The sequence below is a fragment of the Bombyx mandarina genome, chromosome 04 (assembly GCF_030267445.1).
Source record: "Bombyx mandarina strain Sakado chromosome 04, ASM3026744v2".
In the NCBI taxonomy this organism is placed as follows: domain Eukaryota; kingdom Metazoa; phylum Arthropoda; class Insecta; order Lepidoptera; family Bombycidae; genus Bombyx; species Bombyx mandarina.
This window is the reverse complement of record NC_143211.1, coordinates 6980748-7007691: the sequence shown is the minus strand read 5'-3', so window position 1 is coordinate 7007691 and position 26944 is coordinate 6980748. Positions and strand designations below refer to the sequence as shown.

The 26944-nt window shown below is 40.3% G+C and overlaps 1 protein-coding gene across 3 annotated transcripts; it reads left to right on the top strand.

Annotated features, from left to right (window-relative positions):
- The first annotated feature begins 1800 nt into the window (after positions 1–1800).
- LOC114252929 (alpha-tocopherol transfer protein-like) lies at positions 1801–25477 on the top strand. Of its 3 annotated transcripts, XM_089740243.1 has the most exons (8): positions 1801–1883; positions 13151–13302; positions 15009–15168; positions 17181–17352; positions 22665–22865; positions 23938–24043; positions 24213–24376; positions 24938–25477. In XM_089740243.1, exons 2-7 carry the CDS (start codon positions 13158–13160, stop codon positions 24371–24373), a joined length of 945 nt encoding a protein of 314 aa, XP_089596369.1. In that variant the 5' UTR covers positions 1801–1883; positions 13151–13157; the 3' UTR covers positions 24374–24376; positions 24938–25477. The 3 variants fall into 3 exon arrangements, with proteins under 3 accessions (XP_089596369.1, XP_089596367.1, XP_028043426.2); XM_089740241.1 differs by having other exon boundaries at positions 24213–25477; XM_028187625.2 differs by lacking the exon at positions 1801–1883 and having other exon boundaries at positions 12336–13302; positions 24213–25477.
- Positions 25478–26944: the final 1467 nt, after the last annotated feature.

The window sequence follows — 26944 nt, the reverse complement described above, 5'->3', positions numbered from 1 at the left end:
CCGTCCTGAGAAGAACTGGCAAGAAACTCAGCGGGCATATTGTCTTTTTTTTTATCTAATTTCATTCTGGTTTTCGCTTCCGTGACTCTAGCAAAGTGTTTTTCTTTCCTTTTTAAGGCCTTTTCTACAACTGTGATTATACGTGCACTTGCATTTTGTAATCTTTTCTTTCCTGCTCAATCATTACCATTGGGGATAAGGATAATGAAGTTTTTAAGGAGCCTTTGCTTTTATAGTCCATTCAGCACAATGGCCCCCTATAGTCCCGATCGAGATGGTTTTATTACATCTATTAAATTTCCATATAATTGCGGGTATGTTGATTAAAATGTTATCATAAGCGTATAGCTCAGATTAATGCCAAATAAAAATAGTTGCACGAGATTTGTTTCAGTATTTTCAGTAACTCCAAAAAACGGCAACTGCGGAATAAATGTACTTTATAGTTATTAGAGTCATATTTTTGATAATAATGGCATACACAAGCATAATTGTACGCAAGCATAGTGGGAGGGCGTCTTGTGAAAATCAAACCTGCAATTTTATAAATTTTATCGAATTATTGGTGCTAGGATACAGCCTAACAGAGAAGTTGTCATGGTCTAAAGGATAAGATGCCCGGTGCAGTCATATTAAGCGATGTAACGGTGTTCGAAACTTGCAGGCAGATAGCAATTTTTGTAATGAAATACGTACTTAACAAGTTCACGATTGACTTCCACGATGAAGGAATAACATCGTGTTATAAAAATCAAACCCGCAACATTATAATTTGCGTTATTATTGGTGGTAGGACATCTTGTTAATCCGCACAGGTAGGTACCACCTCCCTGTCTATTTCTGCCATGAAGCAGTAATGCGTTTCGGTTTGAAGGATGGGGAGTGCTCTGAGGAATTGTTCGAGATGATACCAGCATCTCGTTTTTACCATCGCACCGCCCGCCACCGGAGTAGAGTTCATCCATACTACCTGGAGCCACTGCGGTCATCCACAGTGCGTTTCCAGAGATATTTTTTGCCACGTACCATCCGGCTATGGAATGAGCTCCCCCCCACGGTGTTTCCTGAGCGCTATGACATGTCCTTCTTCAAACGAGGCTTATGGAGAGTATTAAGCGGTAGGCAGCGGCTTGGCTCTGCCCCTGGCATTGCTGAAGTCCATGGGCGACGGTAACCACTCACCATCAGGTGGGCCGTATGCCCGTCTGCCTACAAAGGCAATAAAAAAAAAAAAAAAAGGATGGGGCCGCCGTTGTACCGTAAAAACTGAGATCTTACAACTCATGTCTCGAGGTGGGCGGCGGTATTTACGTTGTAGATGTCTGTGGGCTCCGGTAATCACTTAACACAGTGAGCAGTGGGTAGTGAGCTCGTCCACAATAAAAAAAAAACAAGAATAATGTAAATAGAGAAACATTATCTATTATAAATACTGCATGGGGTTTTATTTGTTTTATATGTACAACAGAGGTCCTACCATTCAAACAAGAACGCATGACTACTTCTCGACGGAAATAGGCAGGATGGTGATAACTACCTGCGCGAACTTAATATAGGCCCTACTAATAATCATGCAAATTTATAAAAAATTGGCAGGTCTGATTTTTGTACAATTATGAAATTTATATCTGCATACTGCACCCTAGATTAAATTATCTGATAAAGGAACTTATCAATTCATTTTCATGTAGGTGTTCCGTTGCTGCATTTTTAATAAAATCAGATAAATGTTATGCAGGGCTTGATACAGTGTAGCGCATGCAACGATCGTTAGTGTTGTCAAAACATTCAATTTAATTGCTTTATTTGTGAAACTGAAGTGTTTTGATGTTCTCCGAAGTGATTTAGCATGTAATCCCTTTAGTTTTTAAACAATGCTAAAAGTAAGTGAGATTTAATGCACTAATGCACAAACACACTAATGCATAAGCTGTTGCAAATCTTAGTGAAAATAAAATTTTGAATCCACTAGATTACAGCAGTCTTTTAAGTACCTAATTTTTAAGCGCAATATGAAACGATAGTGACGTTTTGTAAATAATGAAAACATATTTGTACCTTCACTTAATTTTTTTGGGACGAATATCTTTGACTCAAAGTTTAAAAAAATTACATAAATTTTAATTTCAAAGATAAATTGCATAAAAAATGCTAAATGTGATTTTTTTCCTTCTAAGAATTGTAACGGAAATGGTAAAAGATGGTAACAACCTCGAGAGGCTCATCGTGACCGGTAAAGTGCATGGGAAAAGGTCTTGGGTTCGCAGCCTTATTATACGTTGGTCCGACCAGATCCACACCTCTCTTGATTCCACATTTCACAACGCCCTCCACACCGCCAGAGACAAAAACAGACGAAGAAAGATCGTGCCTGAGAAAGCGATACAGAAGGGTGATCACGACCCTTAGCATTGAGGAATACGAAGCAAGGCGGAGGAGGAGGAGAATATAATTAAAAAAAACAAATTTTACGATTTCATGACACACATAATTTAATAGCAGGGATAGGTACGGCTCTCCGTTGTTACGATTCCTGTCTGTGACTAAAGAACAAAGAATTATAATAAGGCCATGTATTTTTTTAGGATTACTTAAATTCCCGTCAAATATTGTCATTGGTTGATCATCTGTCAGTTCCATTTGTTGTTAGTTGGTCACAGCGAATCATGTACACTAATCATGCACGAACAAGCTCAGTCAGCAGAAATCATTCTACAAAAGTTAATATTATGATAATCAATTTCGAAGGTTGGCCAGAACGCCTGTTGAAATTCTGTGTTCAATGTTTCTGAATAAAGCTTTGTTTGAATGCTATTACTAATAAAGCCAATTTTCTGTATAACACCCATTTTGTAATTATTTTAGACCGCAGAGGAGCATACGGTCCACCTGATGATGAATGATCACCGTCGCTCTTGGATGTTAGGGACATAGCGATGCCGCTACCTATCGCTATCTGCCTATGTTATGTTATAAATAAATAACCACTCTCGTGATATCTTCAACTGTCGATGTTCAGTGTAAAATTCATAAAAATTAGCCAGATTAAATTCACTTCCAACATAGAATATTTTTTTCTATGACATAAATAAATACAATTAGGGCTTTAAGTTCAGTAGCATGCATGTTGCAATATTGTGCTTACAACTCTTTTTTTTCTTTTTCTCCACCTTATCCTACTAGATGGGGTCGGCACAGCTAATTTTTCTCTTCCATTCTCTTGTATCAGCCGTCATCTCAACACTAACTACTCTCTTTCTCATATCGTCATTCACACACTCCATCCATGTCTTCTTCGGTCGATCTCCCCCTCTACCTTGCACTACCATTTCCACACATCTCCTGGTCACATGCATCTTCTCTCTACGCATCACATGTCCATAACACGCTTACAACATAAAAAAAATAACACACTAAAGTACAATTTGATAGAACATACAGAGTGGACATAATAATAATAATGTGTCAATTTCATACATACCTACTTTATTACTAAGCCGTATAATGTGTATAATACATCGAATATATCGATGGTATAATAGATAAATAATACAGAACTATTTTATCATAGTAGTGGTCAAGGTCAACTTGATACCAAAACGGTAAATTTTCTTTTAAAAATGTATATGTATATACCGTCAGATACGCCAACTTTGCCACGAGGGTAAACTTTGCCCAAAACACACTTTCTAAGAAAATCAACTAATATCATAAAAAGTACCAAACTTACTACAGCGTTTATAACATTGGTAGAGAATCAAATATACCTGTGACATCACAGGATAGCGCGTGCGTTCCTAACTTGACACAGTTACCTGTCGGCACTTGTCGAAAAAGGGATGAGTTTTTGCGGGCCAATTACTGTGAATTTTTTGAAGTAAATTGTGCATTATAACGAAAACACCGGTAAGTTTAATAAATTATTTGTTATGTAAAACAATGTGCTTAGTATTTTGCTGATAGATTCGTTGCTGTAGCTCAAGTATAACAAAAGTTATGATGACGGGCAAAGTTACATAGAAATGTGCAGCCGCATCATTGTCAACATTGCCCACCGTCAAAAAACATCTAGGGTTGACGATTTGGTTTTCTTTTACGCAACTGTTAAAAAAAAGAGTGATATTTTCAGGGTTCATGTACGTATAGGCTTGAGGGTAGACATTATTTTGTTGAACATCAAGTAAAACGAAGTCACTTTTGATTTCTGATTTAATCAACAATATGTTATCTTGACAATTCACTTTAACACTTGTCCAACCTTGACCAGTACGTACAACAGTCACTGAATCACACAACGTAACAAGGATATAGTAAGTGCACCGGGCAAACGCAGTCGAACGAATGTCCATTGCGTTTTTTTCTTTTTCCTACCTAAGCTGAGAGCCTTGAGAGGCTATATCATCGTAACCCTAACTTTTGTAGGTGAGCTCACGGGGCTCAAACCTGATGACGTTGCTAACACGAACCCTAGCAAGAGCCGTGCTTCGCAGAATCTACCACCGGATCGGAAACGCGACCCACTGAGAAGATCCGGCGAGAAACTCAGTGGGCTGTGTCTGAGAGTTAATTTACTCGTCGAGCCCTTCGTCGCAAGCGACGGGTTCGACGAGAACGGTGACCGGTGCTTGAAGTACCTAGAAGCACCGTTAGTGGATCGGGAGGATCCGAGATATTCCGATAGAGGCACCCGTCACGTGCGGACGTGCTCATCGACCACTCGTTCGCCCGGTCTTTGTTCGCCCGGATTTTGTTAGCCCGGCCATTGTTCGCGCGGCCTGTGTTCGTGATACATCTGCCGACCAAGTGTTTCCTGGAAGCTTTTATTTGTTTTGTTTTAGTTATTTTTGTGTTCGTGGTACATTTGCCGACAAAGTGTTTTCCTGCAAGTATTTATTTGTTTTGTTTCTTTTTGTTATTTCTGTTTTGTTTTGCTTTTTCTTTGTCCTGTAGTAATCGCGCCGCATTGCCACCTGTGTTCAATAGAACCGCTCAGGCCCGAGAAGTTGGGGCCTCGCCGCAAGGCGAGTGTTTTCAAGACCCGGGGCCGCCCCACCTGGGTACTCAGCGATCATGGACGCTGTATTCGCGCAATTCCTCCGACTTCGCCACCCACAGCTCGCCTCAGAGTTTCTGGCCTTCAAGGCCAATCACACTGCGAGCCCTCTCGAGGACTCCGCCGCGCTCGCTGCTCCTGCGTCGCCTGTACCTGCGTGCAAAGCTTCTGCATTGAGCACCGCAGCCTCCGTCGTGCCTGCCGCTCCCGTGTCGCCTATACTGGCGAGTAAAGCTGCTGCGTTGTCCGCTGTCACCATCGTTTCAGCTGAGCGATCATCCGCGGCCTCCGTCGCGCCCTCTAAAACACCTACACTTGCTCTTAGGTCGCCTGCACCCGCCTCCTCGTGCTCCGACTCTGACTCGGACATGGAGGTCGACCTCGCCCCCGCCTCATCGACGGATGGATTCACCCTGGTACAACTGGTACCTGGTACCTGGAAGGGTAAGAAGCGTGCTGCGGAGTCCCGAGCTCCCGCGGCCGCTAAAATTAGCAAAGCCGCGAACGCGTCGCGCCCCCGACCTCAGACTTCCGTTGCGCCCCCAGCCCGTGGCACTCCGTCGCCACGTCCGGTAGCACAAAATAAAACCCAGACCCCTCCCCCGGTTATCCTTCAGGAGAAGGCAGCTTGGGATCGAGTTTGCCTGGCCCTTAAGGCCAAAAATATAAATTTCACGAATGTCCGTAACCTCGCGAACGGCATTCAAATTAAGGTTCAAACACCCGACGACCATAGGGCCCTCTCTTCTTACCTCCGTAAGGAACGTATAAGTTTCCATACGTATACGCTCCAGGAGGAGCGCGAACTCCGCGTTGTAATACGCGGAATCCCTAAAGAGTTAGATGTAGAGCTCGTCAAGGCCGATCTGTTAGAACAGGGCTTTCCAGTGAATTCTGTGCACCGTATGCACACCGGTCGCGGTAGGGAGCCATATAATATGGTTCTAGTCACCCTCCAGCCTACCCCCGAGGGTAAGAATATCTTCAACACACAGACCGTCTGTAGGCTCTCCGGTATCGCCGTCGAAGCCCCCCATAAAAAAGGCACTCATAGCCAGTGCCATAACTGTCAACTGTACGGGCACTCTTCCCGTAACTGTCACGCGCGCCCCCGATGTGTTAAGTGTTTGGGCGATCACGCCGCGGCCCTCTGCGCTCGCGACCAAAAAACCGCAACGGAACCGCCTAGCTGCGTCCTGTGTCGAACACTGGGTCACCCCGCGAATTACCGTGGTTGCCCCCGAGCCCCTAAAATAAATCGCCGCGTCGCCCGCCAAAACCGCCTCCGAGCTTCCGGCCCAGACATCAAAGCCTTGGCACCCTCTGTGTCGCAGGCTAAGCCAGCGTTCGTTCCGGCGCCGGTGCCCAGTGTCTCGGCCTGGGCGAAACCGCTGCCGTATATGAACACGGCTACAACTCCCTCCTCCGCGATTCGTCCCGCCCCCGCGACTCGTCCCACCCCCGCGACTCGTCCCGCCCCCACGACTCGTCCCTCTCCCGCGACTTGCCCTCCGACCGCGTCCGACAATCTCGCTTTAGCGATCGACTTCTTTCAATCGATCAACTTTGAGCGCGTTAACGCTTTGGGCGACGCCATTCGCGCTGCCTCCACTGCACAACACTTTATCGCCGTTGTGCAAGAATACGCCGACGTATACGCGTCATTAAATACGTACGTCCTCCCCTCACTCCGCCGGTAATAAATGGCGTATATAAGTAGAGTAAAGCCCCTATCCGTAACGATAGGATTTTTTAACGCTTACGGTCTCGCAAATCAACGTGATCAGGTTTCTGACTTTTTGCGTGACCATCAAATTGATATATTTTTAGTGCAGGAGACCCTACTTAAGCCCGCGCGCCGTGACCCTAAAATCGCGAACTATAACATGGTCAGGAACGACAGGCTCTCTGCTCGTAGTGGTGGTACCGTCATTTACTATAGAAGAGCCCTGCATTGCGTCCCGCTCGATCCTCCCGCGCTCGCTAATATCGAAGCATCAGTGTGCCGAATCTCACTGACGGGACACGCGCCGATCGTTATCACGTTCGTTTATCTTCCACCGGATAAGATCGTTCTAAGTAGTGATATCGAGGCGCTGCTCGGCATGGGGAGCTCTGTCATTCTGGCGGGTGACCTAAATTGTAAACACATCAGGTGGAACTCACACACCACAACCCCGAATGGCAGGCGGCTTGACGCGTTAGTCGATGATCTCGCCTTCGATATCGTCGCTCCGCTAACTCCGACTCACTACCCGCTAAATATCGCACATCGCCCGGATATACTCGACATAGCGTTATTAAAAAACGTAACTCTGCGCTTACACTCGATCGAAGTCGTTTCAGAGTTAGATTCAGACCACCGTCCCGTCGTTATGAAGCTCGGTCGCGCTCCCGATTCCGTTCCTGTCGCGAGGACTGTGGTGGATTGGCACACACTGGGCATTAGCCTGGCTGAATCTGATCCACCATCGTTCCCGTTTAGCTCGGACTCTACCCCGTCTCCTCAGGATACCGCTGAAGCCATAGACATCTTAACGTCACACATCACCTCGACATTAGATAGGTCATCGAAACAAGTTGTAGCGGAGGACTTCCTTCACCGCTTCAAATTGTCCGACGATATTAGGGAACTCCTTAGAGCTGAGAACGCCTCGATACGCGCCTACGACAGGTATCCTACCGCGGAAAATCGTATTCGAATACGTGCCTTACAACGCGACGTAAAGTCTCGTATCGCCGAAGTCCGAGATGCCAGATGGTCCGATTTCTTAGAAGGACTCGCGCCCTCCCAAAGGTCTTACTACCGCTTAGCTCGTACTCTCAAATCGGATATGGTAGTAACTATGCCCCCCCTCGTAGGCCTCTCAGGCCGACTCGCGGCGTTCGATGATGACGAAAAAGCGGAGCTGCTGGCCGATACATTGCAAACCCAGTGCACGCCCAGCACTCAATCCGTGGACCCTGTTCATGTAGAATTAGTAGACAGTGAGGTAGAACGCAGAGTCTCCTTGCCACCCTCGGATGCGTTACCACCCGTCACCTCGATGGAACTTAAAGACTTGATCAAAGACCTACGTCCTCGCAAGGCTCCCGGTTCCGACGGTATATGCAACCGCGTTATTAAACTTCTACCCGTCCAACTCATCGTGATGTTGGCATCTATTTTCAATGCCGCTATGGCGAACTGTATATTCTCGCGGTGTGGAAAGAAGCGGACGTTATCGGCATACATAAACCCGGTAAACCAAAAAATCATCCGACGAGCTACCGCCCGATTAGCCTCCTCATGTCTCTAGGCAAACTGTATGAGCGTCTGCTCTACAAACGCCTCAGAGACTTCGTCTCATCCAAGGGCATTCTCATCGATGAACAATTTGGATTCCGTACAAATCACTCATGCGTTCAACAGGTGCACCGCCTCACGGAGCACATTCTTGTGGGGCTTAATCGACCAAAACCGTTATACACGGGAGCTCTCTTCTTCGACATCGCAAAAGCGTTCGACAAAGTCTGGCACAACGGTTTGATTTTCAAACTATTCAACATGGGCGTGCCGGATAGTCTCGTGCTCATCATACGGGACTTCTTGTCGAACCGCTCTTTTCGATATCGAGTCGAGGGCGCTCCTCCCTACGATCTCTCACAGCTGGAGTCCCGCAAGGCTCTGTCCTCTCACCCCTCCTATTTAGCTTATTCGTTAACGATATTCCCCGGTCGCCGCCGACCCATTTAGCTTTATTCGCCGACGACACGACTGTTTACTATTCCAGTAGAAACAAGTCCCTAATCGCGAAGAAGCAGGATCGGGAATGTAGTTACCGGCGGCCACGATGAGAGGGTTCTCGTGTCGTGCCGCTTTATCGAAGTGGCGCATCGACGCCGACTGTAGATACTTACTGATGGACTCTAAGTCCAGGTCGTCATGGAGGTCGACGTTCCTGACGAACCACGGGGCTCCGACGGCTATCCTGCAAAAACGAGATTGAATAATTTGGAATGATTTTAAGTGAGTGCGGGCCGCGTGAGCGAACACTACACTTGCATAGGTCATGACGGGGCGTATGCAAGTTTTGTAGAGTGTCACCTTATTTCTAAGGGACATTTTACTTCGCCTACATATCATCGGGTAGAGACGTCCTAGAATGAAGGCGGCACGGTCGTTTACCGTCTTGATGTGAGGGCGGAATGTCATCCTACTGTCGAGGGTGACGCCTAAATATTTGACCTTCGGGGCCCACGGTATGGGCTGGTCGAACATCGTGATTGGGCGAATAGCGGGGGCGGGGGTATTGACGCGCCTAGTCGGGAGGGGGATGCTCAGCATGGTGTTCGGAGGGCGACCCCTTTTGAAGAGCACCGCTGTGCTTTTCGTGGGGTTGATGTCGATGCGCCACTTCCGGAACCACTGTCCCATGGTGGTAGCTGCGGTCTGAAGTCGTCGATGAAGCAACGCCTTCTTCCTACACGAGTAGTAGATGGCGGTGTCATCGGCGAAGAGCGCCAGATGGGTCTCCGGAGACCGGGGTATATCATTGATATACAAACTAAATAGTAGCGGGGAGAGGGCGGAGCCTTGCGGGACTCCGGCTGTGACGTGACGGGGCCGGGAACGCGTTCCCTCGACTCGATATCGGAACGAACGGTTCGACAAGTAGTCTCGTATGATGAGCACGAGTCTGTCTGGCACTCCCATGTTATACAGTTTGTATATCAAACCGTTGTGCCAGACTTTGTCGAACGCCTTCGCTATATCGAAGAAGAGGGCTCCTGTCGGAATGGGTTGTCCATTGCGAGGCACGTACCGCCTTTTTATACTGGCCGGCGCAGCTGGCTTATTTATGAGTCACTTCTGTTGCACCTGTTGTTTACGACTGGAACGACACGGCCGGCGCACCTGGCTTGTGTGAGTCACTCCTATTGCACGTGCTATATAACAGAAATATCGTTAACGCCGTCATACGTATGTCTATAATGTTTATTGAGAATTGAGAATATTACTACTACTGTTGAGAATTTATGTATCCCTATGGATCTTTCAGCCCACAGACGTCCAATGCTGGACATAGGCTTCCTCCAAGTCTCACCAAAACGATCGATCCTGCGCTGCTTACATCCAGTAGATCCCCGAGAATCTTATTGGATCGTCAGTGCATCTTGTGAGAGGCCTACCCATGTTACGTCTCCCGGTACGCAGTCGAACTCGAGAACTTTGCGGTCCCAACTACACTTAAAGTCGCTATCCTTTTGGCTATGTACCCCAACTTGAATAGAATAAAAATATCTACAGAATAAAAAAAATATATTTCATTCTTTAGTACCTATAATAACTCGCAATTTTGTATTTCAGAAGAAACAAACATAAATCGCGTATTTGATAAAGAAGGTCGAGACGTGAATTTAGGTCCAGGCAGTACAAAACTTAAATTTAGTTATCAGATTTTAACTCTTCTCTTATAAAAATGAGTCTTTGATTTTAATTGATCGAAGTCTTTAATAAACAACTGCACTTTACAAATTGTTTATGTTACTCACCTATTGCGACACTCTGTGAAGATTACTCAAATGTGACAACCCTAGCACTTTTAAATCGCTACGTACCGTTTGTATGGGAAAGAGAAAAAATGTCAGGATAACATTGCCCTTTCATTTTAGTAAGAAAATATTTATGATATTGAGTAAACATTTTGGGCGATCGCTTATATTGCCAAAATGTTTTTATTGGTTCTTATGGCATTCATCTGAGTGTTATTGTTGTGCTAAAATTCAAGGTGGGTAATGTTGGCCAAAAGTCTAGATAACTTTACCCGCCTTGAAAATTGTTTATATTATCGAGAAAACCATGACTTTAATTTATTAAATTTAAGTAAACACATGCATGCATATGAGCTTATTGTTGCCATAGATAAGCAAATATGTATTGGGCTACATACAAAAATCTTGAAATATCTAGTGTTATTTAAAAAATGTGGGCAATGTTGGCTAGTTTGACGGTACATGTTCTTTTATCATTCTAGCGTGTCTGGTCCATCGCGTAACGGTTGTTCGATTAATATTGTATAGTCGGTTTTCCGTCAGTCAGTTAAAGTTTTTCGACACTGCAGTCTATTTTAGATATTACGCTGTGATATTCTCGAGCTATCGCGAAATTGAAATACATATTAAATTGAAAAGCAGTATGATGATATAAGAATCGAGTGTTCCCTTTGGATTTTCTTTTAATAACGAATCAATATTTTTGGAGCCACGTAAGTTTACTCTATGATAAGGACTACTTTTGTAGAAATAGTTGCAGGTTTTGTAAGTTTTTATGAGATCGCTTTTATTTTTTGATAGTTTGACTAATAATGTAAACTAGAAACTTATGAGTTTATTAGGACATATTTCCTCTCGATTATGGTCACCAGCAGGATAGTTTTTTTTATATTATTTAACCGAAGGGTTCGGTGCAATACATTTATTTTTACTGTGTCAAATACAGATACACAGATAAGTTTCTAGGATTTTATAAACCCTTTTTTAGAGCAAATAGTAGCATAAATTTTACTTTAGATACGATCTACACTACTTTGATAGAACATTTAGCCCAGGCTCTGTACACTTTCCCTGAAGTTTGTGTTTTTTTTATTATTATTTATAAATTTATTATTTATTGTGTTGTTTATTCAGACAGAGACTTTGACTATGTAATTAGGACCCAGATGCGATAAGTACAAGTTATGCTTCCAATAGGGACACTGACTAATTAATTATCGTATGTATGACTATGTCACAAAATGATCGCATTTGCTATCTGCATAAACTACATATTGTTATTACATTACATATTGCTACATATTAAGGATACTGATCACCTATTAATTACTTAACAACGTAGGGCACGTTGACAATGTTACAAAAGAGATTTCTATCTCACCTACTAGCTTCTGGTTTAATCTAGAAAAAAAGCAATCTGTTGCTACTATTTATTTTTAGCTGACCTTTAAAGCGATTTCGAGAAAACAAAAACCCGTATTAATATACATCTAATACAAAATTCATATACAATAAATACATCTAATACGAATTCATTCTAATACGAAAACTGATTTTTTTATTAAATTTTTATTGCTTAGATGAATGGACGAGCTCGCAGCCCACCTGGCGTTAACTGGTTACTCAAGCCCATTGACATCTACAACGTATATGCGCCACCCATCTTGAGATATAAGTTCTAAGGTCTCAGTATAGTTGCAACGGCTGCCCCACCCTTTAAACCGAAACGCATTACTGCTTCACGGCAGAAATAGACAGGGTGGTGGTACCTACCCGTGTGGACTCAAAAGAGGTCCTACTACCACCAGTAGATGATTATACCAATTCAATTTTTTTAACAAGTATGCTTATAAAATCGTATTGCTCATATCAAAGGTTAGTTTGTTCGCGGACCGCGCTAAGCTGATTTTAATGATTTCTATGTTTAGATCGATTTAAAATTAGCTTTTACGCTTTAAAATAAAAATCATTTCCCTGCCGATCTGGTGTCAGTGGTCCGAATCGACATTTAAGAAATTACCGTTATCCCAATGCAACTGACGTCCGCTAAATGTTTTATGGTCTTTGTATTTATTGTCTGTGGCCTGAAGTGACGACGGCTTTGCTACTTGTGGATCGTGAGATTATCTGTCTATCTACTTTAGTAAACAAAACGAACGAAAAATTAAACCTGTGGTCATTAGCGTGCAGTGCATATCCTACAACACAAGCAAATAGAGTTTAAGCTCTTCTTCTTTTTCTCCACCTTATCCCACTAGGTGGGGTCGGTACAGCTAATTTTTCTCTTCAATTCTCTTCTATCAGTCGTCATCTCAACACTCACTTCTCTCTCTCTCATATCGTCATTCACACACTCCATCCATGTCTTCTTCGGTCGACCTCTTCCCCCTCTACCTTGCACTACCATTTCCATACATCTCCTAGTCACATGCATCTTCTCTCTACGCATCACATGTCCATACCACGCTAACCGTCTGCTCCTTAATTTGTTGCTTACCGGGACCCCTGCCACCTGTAAATACGCAAATTATAATTTTTGCGGGTTTCATTTTATAATTACAGCTAAAGTATGAAGGGTGGTAGATCGATATCTGAGGGCTTGAAGCGAGTTGCGGCGGAAGAACTGAACGAAGATCCCAAGAAAATTCCTTTTTATATTAAAGCCATAAGAGATTGGTTGCAGGAGCAGCCGCATTTGCGTTCGATTCAGGCTTGTAAGTAATTACCTACGTCTATTTTGTTTTAAAATACATAAATATAAAACGCACATACATATAAAACGCACCAGGAGCGAAGTGTAAGACGTCGTGGTTCACGTTTGGCGGATAATCTAAAGAAATTGGCGGGAAGATTCACTGCAGCCCACTATGGGACAAGCCTGTATAGCCTGTATAGCTGTTGTATAGCCTGTATAGCCTGCTAGACACAGGCACGTCTAGCAAAGCATTAACATCACATTAAATTCGTATAATACTTTTAAAACAGTCCACTGAATGAACAACAGATAACCTATATTGTTGACCGAATTTATAAACACGTAGACACTATTCCTTATAAACACATTAGCTTTTTATTGGACTACACAATAATATACGTATATATGGGCTCGATAGTCTAAATAATAATTCATAATTATGTCTCTTAAAACTAACGACCATAGAAAAGAAAACTTATCATAGAATATATGTGAAGAGCAATGTAATAGTCACGCTGTAAATAAATACAAGGGCAAAAGATCGCGCGGACGATCTTCAACACGATGGACCGACCTCATAAAATCTGTGACTCATTCCAACATAAATGATTGCTCTCACTCTGCGAAACACCGTGCCACATGGCGTCGCATCGCGAGAGCATCGGTATCGCAGGATCCGACTGATGCATGACCACGACCACTCTGTCAAGAGTGTACGAATAGGAAGAAATAAATACACACATAATCTATATATTAATACGTGAAGCAAAAATTTTGTATCCCTTTTTACGAAAATTGCGCGGACGGAGGAATATGAAATTTTCCACACTTATAGAGAAGTGCACAATGCTAATATTTTTTTAAAATAATGCATAAAAGATACATTAAATAAATAAAGAAAACATTACACACACTACATACCATGTATTTGACGCACACACGCGTGCTTACTATTTATTGTCAAACTTTTGTTCTTGAAGTCTGTTGTCAAATTGAGATTAAATATTGTTTGTCTTTGTTAATATTTTTTATAGTGTAGTCTTGGCGAAATTTGTGATTATAGAAGTATAAAATACAATCATAATAGTCTACAAACTTACAATTCCAATTAATTATAGTCGAATTTCGACTACTGCGGGACCTCTAGTGACACATAATTGTGCAGATAGCATTTAGCTAGGTAAATACATCATTGAGATTTAACGTCGGACGATCTCGATTCAAGAATGTGGTGCATCAGCACTAGCTCTAAAAGAAGTTTGGGTGAAAAAGAAAAAACATGAGCTTGAAAACGGTTGCAAAACATACTGCTCTGTAAACGACAGAGTTCTCTCACTTTTTTCATATTGTCGTTAATTAGAGAGCGTAATTTGAAAACATCTGTGAATTGCCCACTATTATCTATCACATTTGTTATAAGTTATTATAATTTATATATCACTATAGTTAATTCAAAAAAAGCATCATAATCATTGAAAACATCAGTTTTTTCATGATTTAAATATATTTTCTTCGTCGTTGAAGCCATTTCTGAACATAGTGATGTATGTACATATGTATAACAAAGTAGTATTCGAAAAGTCAGAAATAATATCGAAATGAGAGTAAAAAATGCAAGAGTCAACAAACCGTAAAACTCTTTTAATTGCGTCTACGACTTGAGAAAGCCAAACGAAACGCTTTAAATCGATATTACTCCTGCTTAAAGTAAATTGTTTGTTACAGCGGATCAGTGGCTGATCGGGTTCCTACGCGGGAGCAAATATAATTTAGATAAATGTAAAAAGAAACTGGATAAGTATTATACTTTGAAATCGGCCGCTCCAGAGTTCTTCACAAATCGAGACCCATTAGATCCGTCAATGCAAGCGATGTTAAAAGCGGGGTATGTTGATAGTTTTATTACCAGTGTACATGAATTGTTAAACGTAGTCCCCTAAAAGACAGAAATAAGCTTTTCTCATTTAAATTACATAACAATTACACAAATATATTACGTGATAATGTTTTAGATAAACTTATTATTAACACCTATCTGGTCAGTGCACAATCAAAATGCATTTGAAGTCGTCGTGGCCTAAAGGATAAGACGTCCGGTGAATTCGTATCGAGCGATGCACCGGTGTTCGAATCCCGTAGGCGGGTACCAATTTTTCTAATGAAATACGTACTTAACAAATGTTCACGATTGACTTCCACGGTGAAGGAATAACATCGTGTAATAAAAACCAAACCCGCAAAATTATAATTTGCGTAATTACTGGTGGTAGGACCTCTTGTGAGTCCGCACGGGTAGGTACCACTACCCTGCCTATGTCTGCCGTGAAGCAGTAATGCGTTTCGGTTTGAAGGGTGGGGCAGCCGTTGTAACTATACTTGGTCTTAGAACTTATATCTCAAGGTGGGTGGCGCATTTACGTTGTAGATGTCTATGGGCTCCAGTAACCACTTAACACCAGGTGGGCTGTGAGCTCGTCCACCCATCTAAGCAATAAAATTTTTAAAAAAAAGCAAGGGTAAAAAACGACCGTCACTTCACCTAAAACGAACGTCCAAATATACTGCGCACGTCATTTCATTTTTAATCAATATACGAGTGTATTATACATTTCCTGTTGCCAGGCAATGTATCCAAATAATGATCTATCATTTTGATATCGCTGTTGTATTTAATCGTTATCATGCCAGGAGTCGCTAGGCAGCTTAATAAACGGAAAATATAAATTATATAGACAGCTTGCTATGAATTATTGTTTTAATAAATTTAAATGTAAATTGTGAACTGGAGCTATAGACAGATGACGGAATTGTAGGCATATGAGAGCTGCCTGGGGCGTTCGCTGGAGACACTGGAGTCCACGCGTTTGCTAATTTGAATTGAGGTTCACTCGAAAGTCAAAAACTATGGTTTTATTTTTAACGTATCATGAATTATTTATACTATTCATTCTTGGAAAAATTTCTGTTCATCAGGTATTATTATTACTTCCTTATTATTATTATTATCATGAGGATCTGGGCAATATGATCGAGAAGCCCGCGAATTTCCAGCCGGCTTTAGTTAATCACTCGTCCCCGCTACTCCTTCACGAAATCACTCGACTTCATACAGCATAACAGAACGTCATCCATCGTACTCACCAGACATTGCGCCGACAGACTAATAATTTTTCCAAAGTTTGGACAGCCTCTTGGCAAGGAAAATGTTAATACCCACGGGGCAAAATGCTTTAGAGGAGCCGTATACCTGATTTCTTTAAGAAGGACATTGAAGAATTACCACTATACTGGCATAGATGCATCGATACCATAGGTGCATATTTTGCCGACATAAATAAATAAAAAATGTCTATAACTTTCTGTATACTAAACGGCAACTATTTAGGTAAATACCAAATTTAATAGCGTATGTAAATAAAATCAGCCAGGCATCTTCTCGTGCCTATTTCTCCCGAGAAGCAGCGATACGTTTTGCTTTCGAGGGTGGCTGGTGGCCGTTGTATTATACAATTGAGACTTAGATCTTATGTCTGAAGGTGGAATAGGCTCCCTGTGGGGCTACGCTCCCTTAGCTCCTTGTCACCAGGAGCGCTGTAAGCTCATTTAACCATTTAAGTAATAAACAATTACAAAAGTTTAAATTTATTTGGTAGTAGAACAAACATATAGCTGGAATTGGCTGCCCGTATTATCTGATGTATAGCGGGATAGACTATTTTCAGTTTGGGATCCTCTGATCTTCTGGATCCTACTATTTTAGTTAACCTTATTATAGTCCTTCTTGACATAAACGTATTGTGCAGATTCTGACATACCCCTACCAATTTCACTGAACTGGAAAAGGCAAGTTTAACTCGATTCAAATATTTCAGGATAAATAAATTCGTTTTGTTCCAGAATATTCTTACCTCTAAGGAATTGCGTCACAGAAGACGGCCCTCGGCCTTGTTTAGTCAGAATGTCGGAACAGTATAAATCTAAAAGACCTTTATCTGATCTCATAAAGATCAGTTTTATGTTTGCTGAATTAATGCTCTTGGAAGATGACAACTTTAACATCGCGGGGCAGGTAAATTTTTAAAAATCTTTTGTTTTGATTCAAAAATTTAAAACAAAGTTCGGAATAACAGTAGCATTATCGTTGTATTCTTATAAAGTTAAATATGCATATCTTAACGGTAGGCAGCGTCTTGGCTCTGCCCCTTGCGTTGCTGACGTACATGAGCGACGGTAACCACTCACTATCGATGTGGTGACCACCAGGTGGGACGTTTTGCTCGTCTACCTACAAGGGCAATAAAAGAAAAACCTAATACGCTGACGAACTACTTTCATCATGAAAGAATAATGTTGCGTAATAATCAATTCCATTTTTATTCAATTTCAATTTCAATTCAACCCGGTCGGCGGTGTATCGCGTTGCGATCCGGCAGGCTGGTTCTAGCCCAGCGGGGTATCCCGGAAAACTAGCGGCATCGCCTGGGCGGCAGGGCAGGGCCACCGTACCGCGAAGACCGGCGCCGTTGGTCGTCGATTATCGCCTCAACGACCCGTCGGTCGGGCGTCCTCGGGGTGACGCCGCGTGTCTGGTTGCAGTGTTGACCGCGGGAGCCCCCCTACTCTGACCGGGTTCTGACCCCGGATAGAGATCGGACGTCGGGTGTAAGAGTGCAGGGGAGTCGTTTAGTGCGGTAGGGCCCTAAAATTCCTTGAGCCCGCGGTCTGCTCCCAACACCTTGCAGATCGTCAAGTCCCACATACCCAACCACCAACCAACGAGTTCTTCATTTCGAAACACTGATGGAAATATTCGAATTCACTTAACACTGACATCATCTACTAAACGTAAGCCGCGAACTAATTGATATAAAGATTATTCAGATATTGACGATAAATCTTCACCAGGGTTTTCAAAGCAAATAAAGCCATGAAATCAACACTGAAGATATTGCTATGGAAAACTAAAGCCATGATTATGAAACTTTATTAGTGCATTACGAAATACCTATGGACGAGATTAATGGCTGTGCTGAAGGTTATGAGTATCAATAAAGTACAAAATATATTTTTTTACTGTCTAAAAATACAGGTTATCGAAATGAGTATATTACAAACATAACGCTATGAGGTCGTTTAGATATTATTTTAAGATAATTTTCCCATCCCTAACATTTTTTCACTTCTATGCTATACGGCAAATATATAGCCGTAAATCAGTAGTTTCAAAAAATCTCTATATCTTTCAAAATATCTGCCAGAACCGCAGGCGGCAGCAGCTTGTTATACACAAGAATATATTTTACTAATATGTGAGAAAAAAAAACTAATACGAAGAATTTCCACGTCTGTAGGAACCCTAGAAGTTAGGTCTTGCTTATTCTGTTACGGCAAAATAGAAGCCGTGACGCATATCAAGCAACAAGGGTACGGGCAGTATTTGTCTCGTACCGCACTAGCAGTAAGTTTAGTTTTTAGGCTGCCGCAGTGAATGTGTTAAGCGGCTTCTGGAGCTACTACAACGTGAAACTTGCTACCTACCTCCCTCAGTAATTTTATGTAAATATCTACCTAGTCCAGCTATAAGTTCTGCTACAAATGAAAATGCATTTTTTTAATGAAGCATGTAATATTATTAAAATTTATATACCTACATATTTATTATAGTCGCAGCAAAAAATATAAAAAAAGATTCTATTCGAAATGGCCACTTTTGGCTTATAAACAGACCTTTAATCTGTTTGGCTACGAATCTATGGATTTACGCACTGTACCGAAGGGAAAATTCGCCACTGCTTGCTCCAACGATTTTTTAAAAGGATCTATGTCGCCGTGTTGCTTAGAGCAGGCCATGTCTTCTACAACTGACCATAAATGGTCTAAAGCAGGGGTGGGCAAATACTTTAAAGCGCGGGCCAAAATGAAATTTTCAAAATGTCTCCCGGGCCGGAGGACTATACCGCATATGCTTTGCACAAGCGGATGTTTTGGATGGAGTTTTTTCCCTGCCAATTTTTTTTTGACAAAAACACTAAGTATCATTTCAATTTGAATAAAATATGTCACGTAATTTTTAAAGAAATATTTTTATAAATAAATGCCTATTAGATAAACCAGTCAATGAAACATTTTATTTTGTTACTTATTTATGTCTTAATGATACAAATTATTTTATATTGACACATAGTTATTACAATTTAACATTTATATTGCATTTCGTAAATATAATAGTAAATAGAATTCAAAAAAGAAAAGAAAAACATCAAACGGTAAAATAAATATTTAAAGTTAATGCGAAACGTGAAATCTCGAATGTTCATCTGACATTATTTCTTCAAAATTGGGTTCCAAATCACTTGCAGCAATCCTTAATACCGAGTGTAGATTTTCGTCAGTAATTTGTGATCGATATTTATTTTTCGTGGAAACCATTAAAGAAAAAGTTCTTTCACAAATATATGTCGAACCAAATAAAACAAGGTATTTTTGAACATAGTTCAAAAAATGTTTGAAATGTTCATCATTCAAAGCGCCATAGAAAGCACTCAATTCGTTTGAGTGAAAATTTTCTTTTAGTAAAATATTTGATTGTAAGTCAATTAGTTCTAGTTGAATTTCAACAGGGGCTTCTTGCACATCGAAATTGAAAGGTTGGCTAATTAATGATAAAGGTTTTTCAATAGCTTTGAAATCTTGAAATCTTCTTTGGAATTCAGAATGCAGGTCTTGTGTTATTGTACTATATTTAAAAAAATCTGTATTTTTCAATGATTCTCGCCGTACTTGCAATGAGGGGAAATGATTTAATAATTTATTATTAAAGTTTTCAGCAAATAAACTTAGTTTTGTCATAAATGCTTTGACGTTTGAGTGCATATTGAAAGCGAATTGTTTTTTCCCTTGTAGATTTATATTTAGTTCATTCAAATATTTTACGATATCTACTAAAAATGAGAAATCGTTTAGCCAATCTCTATTTTGCAATTCAGGAAAATCATGTAGTTTTTCTTTTATCGACAAGAAGGATACTATTTCATCAAGCAAATATTGAAATCTGTCCAAAACTTTACCAATGCTAAGCCATCTCACTTCAGTGTAATAAGGAATTTCATAGAAGTCACTTTCAATTTCTTTCAAAAATTCAACAAACTGTCGATGGTTTACGGCACGTCCTCGAATAAAATTCACAACTTTGGTCATAACAGTAACGACGTGATTCAGTTTTAAAACCTTTCTGCATAGCACTTCTTGATGAATAATGCAGTGCAAAAATAATATATCGTGTTCTGGTTGTAGCTTTTTTACTTTGTCGCGAATTCGTTTAAGTAAGCGTACATTTTTCCCTGTTAAACTGGGACAACCATCCGTAGTGACGCTTACTATTTTATTCCAAGTTAAACTTACTTTAACTAAACACTCTTCAAGAGCGAGAAAAAAGTCTTCACCAGTAGTTGTATCTTTCATTGGATGCACACTAAGAAGTTCCTCGCTAATTTCGCATTTCTTGTTAATGCCGCGAATAAATATTAATAATTGACTTGTATCAGTAGTATCGCAGGACTCATCTAAAGCCAGAGAACAATAGGTAAAATCAGCAATTTTTGTTCTTAGCTGGTCAAGTAAGTTTCCTGAAATATTTTCAATCCGTCGTACTATTGTTCTTCTTGAAAGGCTTACATTTTCAAAAATATGTTTCTTTTCAGGACAACATATCTCCGACACTTGTACCATGCATTGTTTAACAAATTCTGCTTCAGAAAACGGCTTACATAACTTAGCAATTTTGTGTGCGACAACTTGCTTTTGTTGTAGATTTCTCTATATTACGTTGTTTGGTAAATATATTTTGTTGCTTATTCAAGTTTTTTGCTAAGTTTTCTGCTACAGTTTGAAGTTCTTTTAATGAATGTGATGCATATTTTATTGTTTCCTGACAAACTAAACAAATTGCTTTCTTATTTATGTTTGTAAAAAGATATTTTACCGTCCAAGCTTCATTGAAGTTTCTGCATTCCAAATCAACTTTTCTTTTTTTAGATTGACTCATTTTACAAAGGTCTACAAACCTATAATTTAATTAATACAATAAAATAAAACCAATGTTTTAAAATTTTACTTACAAAAAGTCCACTTTTTCAATTTTATATTTGCAAACTAATATTAGACTCGAACAAAAAAGAGTATGCGATCAGTACTAAATCAAAATTAACAATACACGTGGTGCGACCTGTCGTCCCTCGAAAAGTGAGAGGAGTGCAGCATATGCCGTACTCACAGGCATTTCGAACCTAGCGCGATCTCCTTTGTGTTTGACGAAAAAACCGCCCTGAGAGCGATCGTCGCGAGCGACCCGTGTGAAACACACGAGGATTATTTCAAGCTCACGACATCGTCCACACTAGTGTAGTTAGCCGACCGCCCATTTTATTAAGACTATTATATATACAGTACGCACACTAATAATGCTGATGTCAACAAAATCTCATAAAAGAGTTTAAAAAAATCTATGTGCGGAATTTTTCAACGGGCCGGATAAAATTAGCAAAAGGGCCGGATCCGGCCCGCGGGCCGGCTTTTGCCCACCCCTGGTCTAAAGGGTTGAGTTCTGGGCTGTATGAGGGCCAGTCTTCGGCTCTTATAAAGTCCGGAACGTTGGTTCAAGCCAGGCTTGTGTAGTTCGTGCCTTGTCACCAGGTGCAGAGTCCTGCTGGAAAGTCCACGGTATATATTTAAAAAAAGTGTATTCCTGAGAGGTTCCACAACATAATCCAAGACTGTATCTTGATACACTTTGGCTGAAGTTTTCACTCCTTTTTTACAAAAATGTAGCTTTGTGACTCCTTGATAAGACACGCCCCAACAAACCATCACTGACGCAGGACCACGTTGTACTTTTTGACCACTTGAGCAGAATGTTTAGAACTGTGAACGTACACTTTATCATTTGGCTTATTGTAGTATTCTTCAACCGGGAAATTTTTTTCAACGGCAAAGGGGATATTTCTGTGCCTTTCACCTGCATATCGCGACAGAAGGCGATTTGATAGATCCACTCTCTTTAATTGTAAAGATTGATTTAGGGCATGTCCTGTATATCGACGATAAGTACCGAGATTCAGGTCTGGTTTTAAACTACACGACAGAGTCCTAGCGGGAATCTTCATTTCTCTCGATAAGATTTTTTCTTCCTAATGGGGTTTCGACATTTCGACATTCAACACGAAAAAACATGTGAAATGACGCAAAATCGAAAGAAGTTTTTAAAATAATATACGTGTTCCAAATTGAAAATAATTAATAAGTAGAAAAAAAAGAAAAGTTTTTATGTAACAGTATTTATGGTCAGACTAGTTACTCACCAGAATTTAATTATTATCATTTTAGATAGTTCTGGTGGATCTAAGCGATACTGGTTTAACTTTATTGACACAGTTCAGTCCTAGTGTTGCGAGGAAGACATTTTTGTACGCGGAAAGGGCTCTGACAGTTCGCATGAAAAGCATTTATGTGTTGAACATGTCACGTGGCTTAAAGGCTACCCTGAACGTTGTCAAGATGTTGCTGGGGCAGAAAATAAGAAATAGAGTAAGTTTTCATATATACCTTTAAAGCATGTATTGTATTTACCTGTATTGTGTTTTAGGTAAGGCCGCGTTGGCCTGCCTAATGACTGATCATAATCACTGACGCCCCAAAAATTTATTACTTATTCATTAATTAATTTAAAAAAATCATAAAATCATTATTACCTTAAGTAGTGACAAAAATCAGTGATACTTTAAATCGTATCGTGCTTGCTCTAAATTCAGGTTAAGTTAGGTAATTACGTATCAAAATACACTTGCATTTTTATTTCAATAATAAACTTACTTTGAAATTTTTTTACAGTACTTAACATTAATAATTATATATACTATGTACAAATTTTATTAAGTCGTATTAAAGTTAGCAATTCCTTATTTCTCTACCAATCCCACATTAAAACAAAAAAAAATTATAATGAACGACTACATTATTTAATACTCAAAGTATGTACATATTATAATTTTATTATTGTTTTTTTTTAATAATTAAATTTAAGTAATTGCTATTTGTGTGAAAAATAAATCATTTCCTCGAATATTATTCGAGAAAATGAGGAATACGTCTGTAATTAATTATTCGACGAGATTAGATCCACCTACCCGTGCGGACTCGCAAGAGGCCCTACCACCAGTAATTAGGCAAATTATTATAATTTTGCGGGTTTGATTTTTATTACACGATGTTATTTTTTCACTGTGGAAGGCAACCGTGAACATTTGTTAAGTACGTATTTCATTGGAACAATTGGTAGGTATCTGACGGCGGGATTCGAACACCGGTGCCTCGCAACATACGAGTGCATCGGACTTCTTATCCTTTAGGCCACGACGACATCAAAACGACAAAGTATTAACGATGATTTAAACTGATTGGTTAAAATTCTTTTTTGGTGTTTTGAATTAGTTTTTTTTTTGATCGGTTCATTTAGTTAATGGAGCCCATAGACGTCACCATGTGAATGTCGCCCTTGGCTTTGAGATACGGGATTTGGAAATATCTAATATCGTCAATAACGAATATAATTCTGTATTCGCTAAAATAAAATTCCAATAAGATCAAAATTACATTACAGCTACAAATATACGATGAGAATTACGGAAAATTATACAATTACGTACCAGAATCAATATTGCCAGCCGAGTATGGAGGTGATATGGGTGACGTTCAAGAACTAACAGGTATTAGAGTTTTAAAAGAAATGAATGATTGGATCAATGCTCACTTAGTCATGCTTATAGACAGATATAAAGCATTTTTCATATCATTATCATTCAGTGTTAAGGAATTTATAGGCCGAGTGAGGCTCTGAGCTCACACAATATTACATATAAGTGATGTTCCTTATAGATTACTGGAAAACGAAAATGGAAAGCTATAGAAGCTGGTTTTTACTGCAAGATGAAAATTTTGAAAGGGTTACGGCAAATATCAATACTCGCAGTCCTTCACCGACTGCGACAGAAAACAACGAAGAAAATCGAACATTTCGACGATTAGAGTTAGATTAAAAAGTAATATACCCATTATAATGCCTACAACTGGAGTAGTATTAAGCATCCTCAAAGACAATCCAAATGATCTTTAAATGCTAAGACTCGTCTTTGTATAAAAAGCCGCACTACTAAGCATTGTTAATCTTTCGTGCGTGTGTGTATGTGTGCTAGTTACAAAGATACTAAAAAGGGAAAATAGAAAAGAAATACAATAATAATTAATAGTAAAAGTTCTGGGAGAACCCATACGTTGGACGGGATTGTTCTAGCGAGAAGAGTGCAGCTAATTATTATAACAGCTGAAGGTCCTTTGAGTTATTTCTACCTCGGTAAAACCGCGTTAGTTGGATTCTGGTGTGTTGGTGAAGGGTGGTTTTTCGAACCTCATTGTGAGTAAATTAAATGGGCGTGGTAATTCGCCACGCTACGGGACTCTTCCCTAAAAGTTTTCCATAGTGATCGATCTAGAGCTATCAGGCCGGAACATTTCCGATCCTGCGGACCGAATGGTAAACAGTCGATATCGCCCAAAACGTGTCATTTCGGATCCTCCCGATCCACTAATCGAAATGCTTTTAGGTACCTCAAGCACCGGTCATCGTTCTTGTCGAACCCGTCGCTTGCGACGAAGGGCTCGGCGAGTAAACTAATCCACAGCCACAGCCCACTGAGTTTCTCGCCGGATTTTCTCAGTGGGTCGCGTTTCCGATCCGGTGTTAGTTCTGCGAAGCACTGCTCTTGCTAGGGTCAGTGATAGCAACTTTGCCAGGTTTGAGCCCCGTGAGCTCACCTACTCGTTCGGTTACGCTGATATAGCCTCTCAAGTCTATCAGCATGTCTAGAAAAAAATTTATCAGGCTAAGTTGTAAGAAGTCTTCACAACCCTATTCGTTTTGCCTGTATGAGCTATCGAATGAGCTGATAAATTATATAGGCGTTTATTTTTGGTTGCCATCATACTCGTATAAGAGTTGAAACAATAGAATGTAAGTCCTGGAAATCATTTTGCGAAGATACACGACGGTAGATAGGTAGTCTGTTGGTCAATTAAAATATTACAGACTCCGTTGCAATAAAAAAATTGTATTGAGGTAAAATAAATTAATTTTTTCAATAAAATCTTTTCGTTTCAATGTTCATATTCTTTTCCTTTATGAATAAAATACAAGAAAAACAAGCTTCCTGAATGTTAAAATGAGCAATCAGTCCTCGACGAAGTCGTTGGCTTCAAATTACATTCCAATTTACAAATTACTTTGTGCCAATTTTAGAGTAAACAAAAACACAAAGGTGTTTTCTTCTCAAAAAAAACTTAAGCATCAGTTCTACAAGTGTACTATGTTTCCTTGCCGTAAAATACGTTGTTTCCTTTTTTCAAATGGAAAACAAAAGACATTTTTGGATCGGGCCACTTTACGTAGTCATCTGTTTAATAAAAACCGTGAAAGTAAAACAAAAACTTATCTATTTAGTTAAAATAACAGTGCTGTTTTATTTATGAGTTTCCTTAATTAAAATTAAACTACACATCTGAAACTATTGTGGTTAGTACTAAGATGACTGTAAACAGAAATAAATGTGTTGTTTTTTTTATAGTTAGAAAGAGATTTTACTCATTAAATAAAATAAAAAGAAACTCACTGGTGACCGGTGGTTGTGGTGCCTAAAAGCATCGTTAATGGATCAGGAGGATCCGTAATGACGTGCTTTGGGCGACGTCGACGGTTTACCATTCGATCTACAGGATCGGGTATGTAGTTTCCAGCGGCCACGACAAGAGGGTTCTCATGTCGTGCCGCCTTCTCAAAGTGGCGCAGCGATGCCGACTGTAGATACTTACTGACAGAGTCGAGCTCCAGGTCATCGTGGAGATCCACGTTCTTCAGGAACCATGGTGCTCCGACGGCTATCCTGCAGAATCGTGATTGAATAACCTGAAGGGGTTTCAAGTTGGTGCGGGCCGCGTGAGCGAACACTACGCTTGCATACGTCATGACGGGGCGTATGCAAGTTTTGTAGAGAGTTACCTTATTACGGAGGGACGGTTTGCTTCGTCTACAAAGCACTCACCCTTCAAACTGAAACGCATTACTGCTTCACGTCAGAAATAGGCAGGGTGGTGGTACCTACCCGTGCGGACTCACAAGAGGTCCTACCACCAGTAATTACGCAAATTAAAATTTTACGGGTTTGGTTTTTATTACACGATGCTATTCCTTCACCGTGGAAGACAATCGTGAATATTTGTTAAGTACGTATTTCATTAGAAAAATTGTTACCCGCAGGCGGGATTCGAACACCTGTGCATCACTAGATACGAATGCACCGGATGTCTTATCCTTTAGGCCGCGTCGACATCAAAATACGTATTTCCATTATCTGGAATAACGTCATTTAACACAATGTAACTGATATCAAATATGTATATACTAATGTCTAGACAATGTGTTTATCAACAAGCGAATGCCTATAAATGTAAGACTCCAAGCACATAAATATCGATAACACAATTTTTGTACATATGTATGTTGTATTAATCATATAAATATAAGTTCGGCTAATATTTTCATTGGGTTTTTTTTCATT